This window comes from Puma concolor, chromosome C2, assembly GCF_028749965.1.
Source record: "Puma concolor isolate L17-30 chromosome C2, mPumCon1.1.hap2, whole genome shotgun sequence".
In the NCBI taxonomy this organism is placed as follows: domain Eukaryota; kingdom Metazoa; phylum Chordata; class Mammalia; order Carnivora; family Felidae; genus Puma; species Puma concolor.
In genome coordinates this window covers 11,327,909-11,342,568 of record NC_141675.1, presented here as the reverse complement: position 1 = coordinate 11,342,568, position 14,660 = coordinate 11,327,909, and the positions used below count along the sequence as shown (strand labels likewise).

Here is a 14,660-nt window from a genome sequence, read left to right as displayed (position 1 = left end):
TTTTCCTTTTTTCTGACAGGAAAACTATTGGGTGGATATTGCTAGCTTCTTCAATTCTTAAGACAAAAAAAAAAAAAGTGACAGAGGACAAAATAAAAATAGAAAATGACCGTTTTTGGGCTGTGAGACTCATCTACCAGAGCTGTCGCTCGGGGGAAAAAAATGAGAGGAGTCTCTGACGGATCCTGTCTCAGAAAACCATCAAAACACCATCATGCTGCCATCACCCCTCCCCCATAAGTCCTCGCTGCTGTAGGGACATACCCAACAACACCTGAGGCTGCTCGGACTGGAGTAAACGTAATACGACAACCAGAAATTAAAGATGTTCCTAACTTGAGGGGGAAAAAGTTCTCCCTACTTCTTCTCCCTCAAAGTATTTTTTTTTTAATTTTTTTTTTTCAACGTTTATTTATTTTTGGGACAGAGAGAGACAGAGCATGAACGGGGGAGGGGCAGAGAGAGAGGGAGACACAGAATCGGAAACAGGCTCCAGGCCCTGAGCCATCAGCCCAGAGCCCGACGCGGGGCTCGAACTCACGGACCGCGAGATCGTGACCTGGCTGAAGTCGGACGCCTAACCGACTGCGCCACCCAGGCGCCCCTCCCTCAAAGTATTTTTAACAAGTTGAACTGGGAAGCTGGTTGTTTCTCGTGGACAACAATACACTCTTCTGCCGAGGCTAGTGATCGGTACAGCAAAGCAGACGACCATTTCAGGTAAAAAGGACAGATCTGGCCTCTCGAGAATCAGGGTTGGAGGGAGCACTGTCAGGGAAGAGCAGAAGGCACAACGATGGATTCACAGGACGGGCAAGGTCACCAGCCCCGGTAAGTACGCTTATTAGGTGATGGCTTCTGTTAGGTTTTGCCCAAGAATGCTGCTGGGAGTGAGAACCTAAAGAATTATTACTAAATATCTAATAACTTACTCGCCTACTCTTCATTTTTCCCTAGAGCACGACCTCAAATATAAATATATTTATTATGATGCGACCCCCCCCCCCAAAGGTTTGTTGAGGAGGAAATGAAGCATACTGCACTTTTCAACCCTCCCATGCGACCCCACCCAAGGCTCTCAGAAGAACAATAGGGCAGCAGGGCTCCTACCATTTACTCAGCTGCCACCAACTTACCTTCTGAGTCACCTTCACATCAGCTGCAAGTTGATCAACCGGACTCTCATCGTACAGGTAGAGGCAAGTGCTTTCAAGAATCTCACGCCCCCTGTTCATTTCACGCCCTGCGAAGGCACCTGATAGATGCTAATGAAATATCTGTGGGCAGGCTGATCCTGCCTCTGGGAGAGCTAAGCTACCAAGTCCCTGTCACAGAATATAATCGTGTGAAGCTTGGACAACATTTCTAAACGGTATTTTTTTCTTTAATGTTTATTTTTGAGAGAGAGAGAGAGAGAGAGAGCGCGCGCACGCGAGCGTGAGTGAGTGGAGGAGGGGCAGAAAAAGAGGAGACGCAGAATCCGAAGCAGGCGCCAGGCTCCGAGCCGACAGCACAGAGCCCGATGAGGGGCTCGAACTCACCAACCGTGAGATCATGACCTGAGCCGAAGTCGGACCCTAATCGACTGAGCCACCCAGGTGCCCCGGAAAAACATGCTCCGTCGACAACCAAGACCGTTTGATCCAAGAAGCTGCCTTGGGGCTTTCAACCTCCCAAAGCAGATTTTATGAATGCCCTACAGTTTTCAGGCTACGGTGTTTTCATCTGGAAGGAAGAAGAACCCCTCACACCCGGTTCAAGTACGGCTCCGCCTAGGTCACAGGGTCACGTCAATAGGACGGGCGCATCCAAAGCCACAAACAACAAAGTTGCCTCGCGACGCAAAGTAAAATTAACAAAAGGAAATGCTGCATCTGGCTTCCTTCCGGCTGCCGCTCAGGGGTACGGTCAGTCGGGAGAGTCCTGCGGGCAGGTGACAGTCCATGAAGCCTGCCAGAGCCCGGCCGGTCGCGAGGATCTGCAGGGACTGCCCCTCCCGGACCAGGCAGGACAGCTGTCCCCTGCAGCGGGGACCCGGCTGCAGCGCAATGCCCGGGAGTGCCAGCCACCGCCCCGGGGGGACCCTGGCCTGGTTCTGGAGCATGCAGGGCTCGAGCGTGTGAGGCAGGCGCTTAGGTTAGCACGGACCACATGAAGAAGCCATTATTCAGGGGAGCGACATAATATATTGTAACTGCTCCCATCGCATCAACGGGCACCGTTTGAATGGGCGTGTTTGAGTTTCTCCCACTTCGGAGTTAAAACGACTCCCATTTCAATGCAAACAGGAGATTCCTCGTGGGTCGGATCGCATCGCACCCACAGCAGCTGCCAGACACGAGAACAGACGTGCCAGGCGCACGCCGACCCGCTTTTCCCTCTCCAGGCAACGCTTCCGTTTTATGATTTGGCTCCTCTTGAAACAAAGAGACGAGCAAGTTACAAATATGATTGCTACATTTCGGGACAAGCGAGAACACAAGCCACGCAGGTGCCGAGAGAGAACGCACGGCTCGCTTACCTCTGGCTCTGGCTGCGGGCTCTGCTCGTCTTCGGCGGAGTTTGGTAAAATCGCCCAGGTTACGTTGGCGCTGGCCGCGGGCAAAGAGCCAAGCGTCCCGTTTCTCAGCTGTTCCGTGGAATGTGACTCGGGCCCGTGCCATCCCAGGATGTTCTCTGAAAGAAAGACCCAGGATAATGCCTAGGATTTTCCAAGGCACGCATTTACGGCTCAACAGAGACCCGTGCCCCACTGTATAAGGAGGCTGACCCGAAAGGGGCCCAGGAAGTGGCCTGTGGCAAATGTCAGTGGGCCTGTTTTGGATGAGGTACCAAGGGCCGTGCAGATCTGGATCTATTTATAAACTGGAATCTGTACAATGGCAATGCCAGATTCACCACAGGCTGGCTCTTTCCCCGTCTTTCGGGGGGCGGGGGGGGGAAGCACATTCACCAAAGCCAGATTTTTCTTAATTTTTTTAATCTTCAAAAAATATTTATAAAAAGGGGTGCCTGGGTGGCTCAGTCAGCTAAGTGTCTGACTTCCGCTCAGGTCATGATCTCACGGTCCGTGAGTTCGAGCCCCGCCTCGGACTCTGTGCCGACAGCTCGGAGCCCGGAGCCTGCTTCGGATTCTGCGTCTCCCTCTCTTTCTGTCTCTCCCCTGCTCATGTTCTCTGTGTCAAAACAAAAATTAAAAAAAAAAATTTTTTTTGCATTTAAAAAATTAAAAATATATATTTATAGTGAAAAACAAGTCAAATTGGATCAGAAATGGGCGGCTCACATTGTGGCGTAAATGCCAACTGATGGGGCACCTGGGTGGCTCACTTGGTTAAGCGTCCAACTCCCGGTTTCGGTTCAGGTCGCGATCTCACAGTCGCAGAGTTCGAGCCCCTCATTGGGCTCCACACTGACAGTGTGGAGCCTGCTTGGGATTCTCTCCCCTCCCACCCTCTGCCCCTCCCCGACTCATGCTCTCTCTTGAGTGAGCTCTCTCTCAAAATAAGCAAACATTAAAAAACAAATGCCAACTGACATCATGACCACGGCTCTGAAAAGGTGCCTGCATCACGTGCCCCCGCCTCTGCCAATGTCAGGAAGCCCCTAAGGACCGATGTTCATTCCACTCTAGCAAGAAACGTTTTACAAACACCAATCTCGTAAAACAAAAGCATTTTTCTAATCTCCCCTCAATCCTTGGGGGAAAAACAAAGACTTTTTTTTTTTTTTTTTTTAGCTTTCATACTGTTTATTTCCGAGTCAGGTATTATTACAGACTATCTATATATGCTTACTAATGGGGACAGGAGTGATGGCAGGGAATTCCCTTTCCTCTTGAGAATAGCAATTCCACCATTAGAATAAGAAAAGATCTCGAACTCAGCTGACCCTCCCTCTGGAGGCTATGTTCTTGGTCTAAGAGCAGGTATAAGGGATGAAGAAAAGGTGGGCTGAAGCGGATCCTGCCTTATGTGCACTAGAACTCGACCTCTCAGGTCTCAGGAGTTCCACCTGTAAAGTAATCATATCCATCAACCTTTTCATTACAGTCAGTCAAAGAAAAACCTGCAAGTATCCCAGGCTTTTAACACTGGGGAGACTCTGGCTGATGGAAACAAAGTAACAGAGGCAGATCAAAGAGCTGGATATGTGCTGCATGCCTGTGGCTGTGTACGGGATTATCCTACACAAGCATAGTTTTATGCAGAATTTTTTTTTTTTTTCTGTCAGGTGTTCGATCACATAGCTGTGGCTTAAAAGCCTCAAGTGGCTCCTCTCGGCAACTGGAACATAATCTAGCTGTTTGGCTTGCAAGACTGCCCAGTCTCATTTCATTTTCTCCTCATTGCTTACCGGGCTCAAGTCAGGCTGGTAGTTTTTCCATTCCTCAAGCGAGCCAAGTTCATTACGGTCAAGAGCCTTCGCGCCTGGCGCTCCTCCCATTCAGAACACGCCCCCCCCCCCTCCAGTTCTACCTGGGGGAGAGCTCTCCTGCGTAAATCCAGGGGTTGACTCAAACATCACTTGCTCAGAGAAGCCCCCTGGGACCTCCCCAGCCAAAGCACCATCCCCAAAGCACCCCCGGCCCCGTCAGTCAGTTTACTGTCCTCACAGCACGTATCTAAACTCCCTATCTAAGCTCACCCTGCTCATTTTTTTGGTCTACTGTGTTTCTCTCCTTCCTAAAATGTCAGCACCTGAAAGCAGAGACAATATTGCCCCTGCTCGTGGCTGTGTCCCCAAAACCTAGAATATGGTCTGACAAACAACATGCGGTCAATAAATACGTGCCAAATGAATGAATGACTATTAAGACTTTCAGAGACAGTAAATTTCAAAAGGAATGTGAGTTTCACAACCTCCTAAAAGTTAAAAAAAAAAAAAAAAAAACGAGAAAAGGCAAAAAGAGAGACGGGAAGTAGAATGCACAGTGGTCGCAAGGGGAAGGGGAGTTAGTGTTTAATGGGTATGGAGTTTGTTTCACAAGATGGAGAGTTTTCTAGAGGTTGGTTACACAACAACGTGAAAGTATTCAACGCTGTACTGAGCTAGATACTTAAAAATAGTTAAACTTGGTACATTTTTTAGTATGTGTGTTTTCCACATTTTTTAATGGCAAAATGGCATCTGCATATCAGTTCTTGAGGCCATCTGAAAAAAGGTGAGGAGCGCCTGGCTGGCTCAGTCAGTGGAGCATGTGACTCTTGATCTTGGGTTTTTAAGTATGAGTCCCATGGTGGGTGTAGAGATGACTTAGAAAATAAATTTTTAGGGGCACTTGGGTGGCTCAGTCAAGCATCCAACTCTTGATCTCAGCTCAGGTCATGATCTCATGCTTTGTGAGTTCAAGCCCCACGTCAGGCTCTGCACAGACAGTATGGAAACTGCTTGGATTTCTCTCTCCTTCTCTCTCTCTGTCCCTACCCCTCTCTTGCCTTCTCTCTCACTGTCTCTCTCTCTCAAAATAAATAAACTCAAAAAAAAAAAAAAAAACCCAAAAACTCCAGACTTGGGAGGAGTCCCCATAAATAGTAAGATGGATGGGGATAGATGGGGCTGGGCTAAGAAAACCAACCCAAAGTTCAAGACACTAGAATCTGCCATGAGAAAGGAGGAAAGAGACTTCTTACACCTGTCTTGCCAACCAACTACTTCTCAGGGACTGAGAGCTGGATTCAGATCTTAAATACTGGGCAACTAGCTCATAAATACAGGAGTGCTTTAAAAAACAAAATTAGGGGCTCCTGGGTGGCTCAGTCGGTTGAGCATCCAACTTCCACTCAGGTCATGATCTTACAGTCTGTGAGTTCAAGCCCCGCGTCGAGCTCTGTGCTGACAGCTCGGAGCCTGGAGCCTGCAGCCTGCTTCGGATTCTGTCTCCCTCTCTCTCTACCCCTCCCGCACTCACACTCTGTCTCTCTCTCTCTCTCTCTCTCAAAAATAAAGATTAAAATTTTAAAAATAAAAAAATTAAAAATAAATTAAAAAAAATTATACAAGTAGTAAATTTCATCTAGAGTAATTAAGAAATCTTAAAAAGGCAATCAAGACAATGCTCCCTTCATTTTCCCACACCTCAACTCTGTCCCTCCCTCACCTCCCTATCACCATCATTCAGAGGTAATAACCCAGGAGATAATGGGGAGGGAAGCAGAGTCTCACAGGCAGTGACACACTGCATCCTGGGATAGACAAAGGCCGGGACTGGAGGAACAAAGGTAGCAATGCATGCTGGGGAATGTAGTTTTTTGTATACTCTATGGATTCAGCACAAAGAACCACTGAGTCAGTACTAACCCGGGTGCTCCAATAAATGATCACTTAGTTTAGGAGTCTGGATAGGCCTGCTTCATTTCAGGACGAAGGAGGAAAATTCTAACACAGAATAAATGAAAAGGATTGTACCGAGCTGGTGAAAAGAAATGGTATCCTCGGAAGGCTTAGAGGAAGGAAGCACCTCTCTGAAATTCCTAACGTAAGGCATCAGAGAAAACATCGGGAAAGGCGTCTCATCAGTACGACACAGAACAAAGGAGCCTCTATGAAACAAGACCAGAAAGCTGGAGGAGAAAACAGACTGAGGTGAAAAAGGAGATAGATGCACTAAGGAATTATGAGGAAAGTGAATCAGCATTAGTAGAGTTAAAATTAACACTGAAACTGGGAAGAAGAATCAACACCAAAGAAAGTCAAATAGGTAATATGTGGAGACAAGGAAGCTCCCCCAGGTACAGCTGCAAAGAGCAGCAAGGCAACAGTGAGACGGAAGAGAATCCCAAAGATGCACAACAGAGATCCAAGAGATCCTGATGGACAGAGGTCCGGTCAATGGAACGGAAACAGCAAGTGACGACAGCAGAAAAGAAACAGTCTGAGCTGGGGCGCCTGGGTGGCTCAGTCAGTTGAGCGTCCGACTTCGGCTCAGGTCACGATCTCACGGTTCACGGGTTCGAGCCCCCATGTCGGGCTATGTGCTGACAGCCCAGAGCCTGGAGCCTGCTTCAGAGTCTGTGTCTCCCTCTCTCTCTCGGTCTCTCCCCCGCTCACACTCTGTCTCTCAAAAATAAATAAATGTAAAAAAAAGAAAGAAAAGAAAAGAAACAGCCTGAGCTGAAGACAGAGCCGTGGGTGCTGACGATATGGTCTACCACATTCCATCAAAGTCAACAGGAAAAGACACATGTAGGCACAGCCCGGCAATCTTTTTTTAGGCTTTTCGTTGCTGAAATGTCCAACTCATAGGAAAGTAGAGTATAATGAATGCCTAGCTCATGAAACTCGGCAATATTTTTTAATAACAAAAATCAAGGGAATATTCTTCCAATCATTTAAGGCAGAAAAGCTGGACTTGCCTTAAAGGAAAACAAAAGAGTTATGAATTTTGCTACAATACTAAATGTCAGAAGATGCAAATAAAAGTCTACAGATTTGGGGTGGGGTCAGGGGCCAGGGGACCATGCTGTCTGGAGCTAACTTACCTTCCCTCTGCTAAAAAAAGTCAACATTTACTGAGCTCTTGTGAAGTGCCAAGGACTAGTGTATACACCTTATATGTGTTAACTCATCTAATCCTAAAAACGACCCATGAGGTAGTAAGTCTTACTATCAGGCCCATTTGACAGATTAAGAAACAGAGGTGCAAATAGCCAATGGGTGGTAAAGTCAAGATTACAACCCAGACAGCCTGCCTCTAGAGCCCAGACTCTTGAACTCTACACAGTGCAGGCTTTCCCATAGCCCTAGAGAGACTCAAAAGTTTCCGCCTTCTGGGGGTTCAAAACGACCTGCGGACACGTACCAGTATATGATGAACAGAAGCACAATTAGGAGCTGGAGACTAGAAAAGTCCTTTTGGACTGGGAGTGTGCAATGAGCCCAGTTAAACACACAGCCGAGCAGAACTGGCATGAGGGGAGGTAAAAAGGACACCCCCCCACTCCCGCCGGGGTGTAAATTTTAAAGTGGCACCAAGACACTCAGTAATCGAGATAAATGACATTTTCACACAATATTTTTGAACCAAAGTAAATGAAAAGAAAGAAAAGTCTCATAAGACTCCGTCTCCCTTGCCTCACCGTGCTGAATCCCGTCTTTAATTTAAAATGTTGATATTTTGCTCATCCTTCATTATTTTTGCATTAATTTTGGTTTAAAAACATGTCATTAAAACGTCACTTATCGGGGCACCTGGGTGGCTCAGTCAGTTGAGCGTCCACTTTGGCCCAGGTCATGATCTCACGGTTCATGGGTTCGAGCCCCACGTCGGGCTTTGCGCTGACAGCTCGGAGCCTGGAGCCCGCTTCGGATTCTCTGTCTCTCTCTCTCTCTCTCTTTCTGCCCCTCCCCGCTGCTCATGCTTTCTCTCTCCGTCTCTCAAAAATAAATAAACGTTAAAAAATTTTTTAAGGAAACAACATCATTTATCTTAATTACGTCCGCACCCTTTAAGTGTGTGCTCAAGCTGAGTACCTCACTCAGCTCACCCTAGTCCCAGCCCTGGAAGTAAACTGAAGTAATTTTTCTAAACATGGTTACATAACGGAATGTTGAGTCAAAATTATTTTTTTAAAAGATTTGACCGTTACCACATGAAGTACTGAATTAGTATTAAAATATTAACAACACCTCCCACCACGTTATATTATCAAAAATTGGGAAGAGTATAGCAGAGAAACAGGAAATTGGAAGTAGGTGGCATACAACTAAACGAGAGTCAAAAAGAGGTGTCATTCTTGACTCTGAGGATTAGAAAAGTATAGGCTAAGCCTATGTTTATAGCAGCATTGTCTCGAGTAGCCAAATTGTGGAAACAGCCTAAGTGTCCACCAACCGATAAATGGATAAAGAAGGTGTGGTGTGTGTGTGTGTTATTCATCCATAAAAAAGAATGGAATCTTGTCATTTGCGATGACACGGATGGGGCTGGAATGTATTCTGCTAAGCGAAATGAGTCAGTCAGAGAAAGACAAATACCATATGATGCCACTCGTATGTTGAACTGAAGAAACAAATGAGCAAAGGAAAAAGGGAGAAAAAAAATATAGGTTAAAGAATGCTCCTGAAAAATGTACTGTAACCGCTACTAGGATTTATATAGTACTTTTCCCAAAACGCCGAAGGCGATGAGTCAAGGAAGCAGACTATGTAGCAAAAGAGAGAGAAAACAAGAAGGCGACACGGAAGCAGAAAAACGAAAAGCATAAAGACACCAACAGAAAAACACCAGTTGAAAGAAAGAAAGAAGTCGACCACGTTACTCTACTGAAAGACAGACTCTCACGATCGTGTCCTAAAACAAGATGCAAGTCTAAACCATACTTCATCAACTCCTGTTCCGCAACACCACGTCTCGGACACCGGTCTGTCCCCCGCTCAGCGGTGTGTCAGATTTCATCGGCAGCTCTTCCTTCTCAGCAGCACGGAGGATAATGGTGTGTTTTGCTATCAATGGTGTCTGACAGGTGAGGAAATAGGGCACACCTACAGAAAGTGAGTCAAGAAAGCTCTAGGATACATGGTCGAGAACACACCAGGACATCTAAGTGAAACGACAACTGGGAACAAATATTATCAGGCACCTGCTGACAGACCGTCAAGGCAAGTAGCCGGAGATCTTCAAAGGTGATACAACAGAAGAGAACAGGAAAGCGGAGGGTGGTCCACCAAATGGCATCTCCGCTCCTCGAAACAGGCTCTGACACATGCCTCCGCTCCTTACACGACACACCGCGGTAGACAGAAGCACACGGGAAAGAGAGAAAGCAGCTATACGTGTTTTAGACCAACGAGAGGCAGAAAGAAAGCAACAGAGGATTTAACCGTGGGCTTTAAGGTCTGACCGTGAAACTCTTCTAATCCGTCCTTGGCCCTGGGTTAAGCCTTGCCTGGAGTGCTGAGAGCTGCGGTCCCCGTGCCGGGGCTGGAAGGCCGCTCTATCCAGAGGCCGGTGACAGATGACAGCACTTGTCCCTCTTCCTGCAACACAGTGAATCCATGCCTCCTACACTCAGTAAACCTACAAGGGTTTCCCAAAATAGAGTAAGCTTAATATTTACAAACTTGGAGACAACATAAGGCACGTTTAAAACGGAAAGCGAGGATGTTCGTGTCTCACTGCTTTCGTTAGGGAGAATCTGCCACCCAAAAGCTCTGTTTGGACAGTTGTAACAACCACGAAAGAAATCCACCCACCTGAAATATTCTACAAAGTTAGTTTTTCTTTTTTTCCCCACAATACACTATCTGCTAGAGGACTCAGCACGTTTCCATCTTGGCTTTTAACCACAACACAAAGGAAGGTGACTTAAGTGGGGCACACTTTCACCAGAAGCAGTAGGTATCAGGAAAGAAGGTGTAAGAGACAGAGACAACAAGGTGGAGAGAGAGGAACACCAGGAGTCTCTGGAAGGAAAAAAAAGGAAAGAACCAGAAACGAAAAGAAAAAAGCACAGCGGAAGGAAGGCCATCGGCCAGAGAGCCCAAGAAGGCTTTATGACAGTCTCACCTCTTGGACCCTTTTTGCCAAACCCCAAAATGGAAAGACCAACGCAACTGGCTTCCTGACCGACAAGCCCCACGGATCTTGAAAGAGAAGAAAAAGTTACTGGAAAGACAAGTTAGGGAAAGCACATGCAACTCTGCTCTGGTTCTCCTCTTCAGTTACGCGTCTCTTGATCTCTCGTCCTGATTTATGTCCAAGGGCACGCGGGGCACCCACTGCAATTGCCCAAGGCTCCGCGGTCACCTGCTGTGGCAGCTCTCATTCCAGAGCTTTCTCCCAACATGGCTTGCACCACTCATTCTCTCAGCACCCAGCTCTTGCCTGGCACTCGAATGTGCCTGTCTGGTTACAAGAGTCTGCTCTGCCTTTGAACCATGCTCCCTGGATCAGGACCTGCAAGCAAGGAAGTGACCAGAAGCACTGCCAGCAGAGTACTCCACACCCCGAAACACTTCCAGGGTCTCGTTTCTCTCCCGCACTGGCCACCCACCTAAAGCCCAGACCCCCAAGGGGCTCAGCCTTCTCCAGCTGTGGGTGGAGTCCTGTCCACCTTTCCGGGAGGCACGCATCTAGACCCGGGAGAACAGATGCCCACCTGCCCCGCCCCCATCAAGCATTTGTCTCCCTCAAGCTATTCAAGGAAATTTCGTGGTCACCAGGAACAGCACTGCAGAAGCCTTGGCCGAAAAGGCAAGTTCCCTTCTTAATCTGAATTAGAAACTCCTCCATATACGGAAGTTAAATGAGACATTTCAGGCCACTGTATCTTAGAGAGACAATATCAGAGACAAGTCTAAGAGTCCACAACACAGAGGTGGCAGGCAGACAGATACTGAAATATTTCTGGATTTCAGTCGGTGGCTCGCATGCTTTAGATAAAAGGAGCATTAAGGAGCAACATTTGCAGACAAAAGCTCCAAAGCCAACATATTGCCCAAAAGATACAAGGAAATACTACGGAAGATGAAACGCTGGAAGACCACAAATTAATTTTTGATTCAGAAAAGGGGCGGAAGAAATAGTGTGGGGGGCAGAAAGCAAAGTGGCTTGAAGAACAAGGCGTCTATTTAGTATGCTGTGGGTAACCTGTGCCTCCCTGCCCGTCGAACATTTAAAGGAAACCCTGACAGAGTTTCGCTTTAATGGGATTTTGATTTCCGTCAACCCAGGCTGGCACTTCCTTAGATACAACCATTATGTTTTTATCAGGGGGAGTCAGGCTGCTGTAACTACTATCAACCTCAAGAGCCCTGAGATTCTCAACAGAGGTATTTTGTGGTGACGCTCCCCAGGTTGCCACATTCTCTTATTCCGCTAGTTTGAGATTCTGCAACTCCATTTTAACGGCAGGCAAGCATGATGCTTTGGATGAAGGAAGGAATTCAATTCTTCCCCCAATGTTGTCAACAGATTGAAAAGACACGCGCAGAATGTTTCAAAACGTAGGGGCTGTTACAGGAAATGTAATTTTTAAAAGGGTTAAAAGTGAAAAAGAGGGGCGCCTGGGTGGTTCGGCCGGTTGAGCACCCGACTCTTGGTTTTGGCTCAGGTCATGATCTCATGGTCATGGGATCGAAACCCACATCTTGCTCTGCACTGTAAGCTCAGAGCCTGCTTGGGATTCTCTCTCTCTGCCTCTCCCTATCTCCCTCTCTCCCTCTCTCTCTCAAAATAAATAAATAAACATTTTTAAAAGCTGAAAAGATGACAAGAAAACAAAATAACCACCGTGATGCCTCATGCTCCCTCTATTCTTCAACCTTCAGCCAAATCCCTTGGTGACAATGGTCAGGGGGACCCTGGGTGGCTCAGTCCATTGAGCATCCGACTCTTAGTTTCGGCTCAGGTCATGACCCCATGGTTCTGTGGGTTCGAGCCCCACACTGGGCTCTGCACTGGCAGTGTGGAGCCTGCTTAGATTTCTCTCCCTGTCTCTCCCTCCCTCTCCAACTCTCCCCAACTCATGCTGTCTCTCCCTCTCAAAATAAATAAATGAACTTAAAAAAATGGTTAAAAGGAGGGGAGGGGAGGGGATGGGGGATGGGTGAAGTGGGTGAAGGGGATGAAGAGGTAGAAACTCCCAGTCATAAAATAAGTCACAGAGATGAAAAGTCCAACATAGGGAATAGAGTCAATCACACTGTAATACACACTCACGGTGGTGAGCATTTTGTAACGTATATATATTGTCATTGTAATTGTAATGTGTATACAATCGCTGAATCACTATGTTGTACACCTGAAACTAATTTATTCTAGGGCAGTAGGTCAACTATGCTCAATTAAAAATAAAAATGAGGAAAGGAAGAACGGGAGAACGTTAGTGATCAGTAAGTCTGCGGACTGTCATTGGATGAATATGCTTTTAGTGTGAACATAATAAATACAGCGACAACAAAAAAAAGTGGCTGGAAATAAGAGAAGATGGAAAGTCAAATGGGGCAGGGGCACGGGAACGGGCAAGGAAGACGCAAGGAGGTGACGCTGTACAAGACACAATTTCAGAGACACTGCTTGGTCCTCCCAGATCATTTCCATTTCAACCTCTCATTACCTCTGAAATTCCACCTTGAGCTTTGTCCCTCCAACCCCCTAAATCAGGAAAAAAAATTTAGAAATTTGCTAGAAACTAACCCTGAAGGAAGATGTAAGGGCTTCATTTCAGGAGTAACAAAATGGTCCGAGTTTACATTTACTGGTGAAAAGATTCTTCAATGTGCCCATTAGGTTCCAAAGGACAGAAGTTATGATATACTATAGGAGAGATCACAGACACCTTGAATAGCCTCCAGTATAACTCAGAATCTGTGCCCAAGCCCCAACAGGGCCACTGAGACTCCATCCAGGTCAGAAAATGTCAAGGAGTCTCATGGGGACTTCAGCATTAAAGTTCCATTTTTCAAGTAGAGAAGAAAGAAGAAAGAGAGAAAAGCAGGTTTCGGCATCTCTACTCTGTGCCTGAACATACGTGCATCGTCTCCTAGGCTGGATCCTGCACCAGAAACTTTTTCTTTTGTTATGAAGGACATTCACAGAGTAATTGGCCAAATTTAGTAAGGTCTACAGACTGGGGAATAGGATGCGTCCATGCTAATTTATTGTGCTGTCATTGTATAGGAGACATTATATCAAGAACATGATATAGTCTTTTTTTTTTTAAGGAAATACATTAAAGCATATGAGAGTGAAGATATCATTTCTGCAACTTACTCTGAAGTGGTTAGACAATTATAATATGCTATAGAGAGAGAGAGGGAAGGTGATGAAGCAAATGTCATAATATGTTACCGTTTGGGCAATTGGGAGGTGGATATAAGAGAATTTTTTCATACTATTCTTGTAATGTTCTGAAAAGTCTGAAATTATTAAAGAGAAAAGTAAAGAGGGGCGCCTGGGTGGCTCAGTCGGTTAAGCGTCCGACTTCAGTTCAGGTCATGATCTCACGGTTCGTGGGTTCAAGCCCCATGGTGGGCTCTATGCTGACAGCTCAGAGCCTGGAGCCTGCTTTGGATTCTATGTCTTTCTCTCTCTCTCTCTCTCTCTCTCTCTCTCTGCTCCTCCCCCAAATAAAGAGAAAAGTAAAGAAAACAAAATACCTGTCTGTGAGAAAGTTGTGACATGAGCAAGACAGCATCGCCGGCCCCCATTTGAGGTCCCCAGAGGCCACCGGTGGTCTGTTCAGAACTGAACAAAGGCCCCATGGGGAGTGCCCGTCTCTCACCTCAGCTCTGCTACTTAGATGAGTGGCCACGGGCCAGTCATTTTCCTGCTATGAGCCTCAGCATCTCATGCGAATGAGGGGCATGATGCATCTAGTCTGTGACGATTTCAAAAAGCGGGTATCAGAGGCCAAATACTAGCAGGATCGGAGCTCAGTAAATGATGCTGGGTACGACACAAAGAAACTTCTCTGGAAAACCAACATCCCTCTTAACCTCAGTGAAACGGAGGGCAAAGAAGACCTGAGAACAGCAGGAATTACAGACTGTCGCTCAGACCCTAGCTTCTCTTTCATCACCTAAGTCGCCTCGTTTCCTCATTAAGTGAGTCCCGGGCAACAAAGCTCAAAGAGGCGTCTGTTGGGTCTCCTCACTCTAACGCTTTATAATTACACACGACATGACCGGCCTCGGCTACGTTCACCTTTATCACTGAA

General features: G+C 46.7%; 1 protein-coding gene across 4 annotated transcripts in view; it reads right to left on the bottom strand.

Annotated features, from left to right (window-relative positions):
• OSBPL10 (oxysterol binding protein like 10) overlaps nt 1-14,660 on the bottom strand; it is a 310,207-nt gene that overhangs the window by 63,719 nt on the left and 231,828 nt on the right. For all 4 annotated transcript variants that reach the window (XM_086720579.1, XM_086720580.1, XM_086720578.1 and 1 more), the window contains one exon: nt 2,522-2,676. In XM_086720579.1, the coding sequence (XP_086576705.1) occupies nt 2,522-2,676 (155 nt within the window). The remainder of the gene's footprint in view (nt 1-2,521; nt 2,677-14,660) is intronic.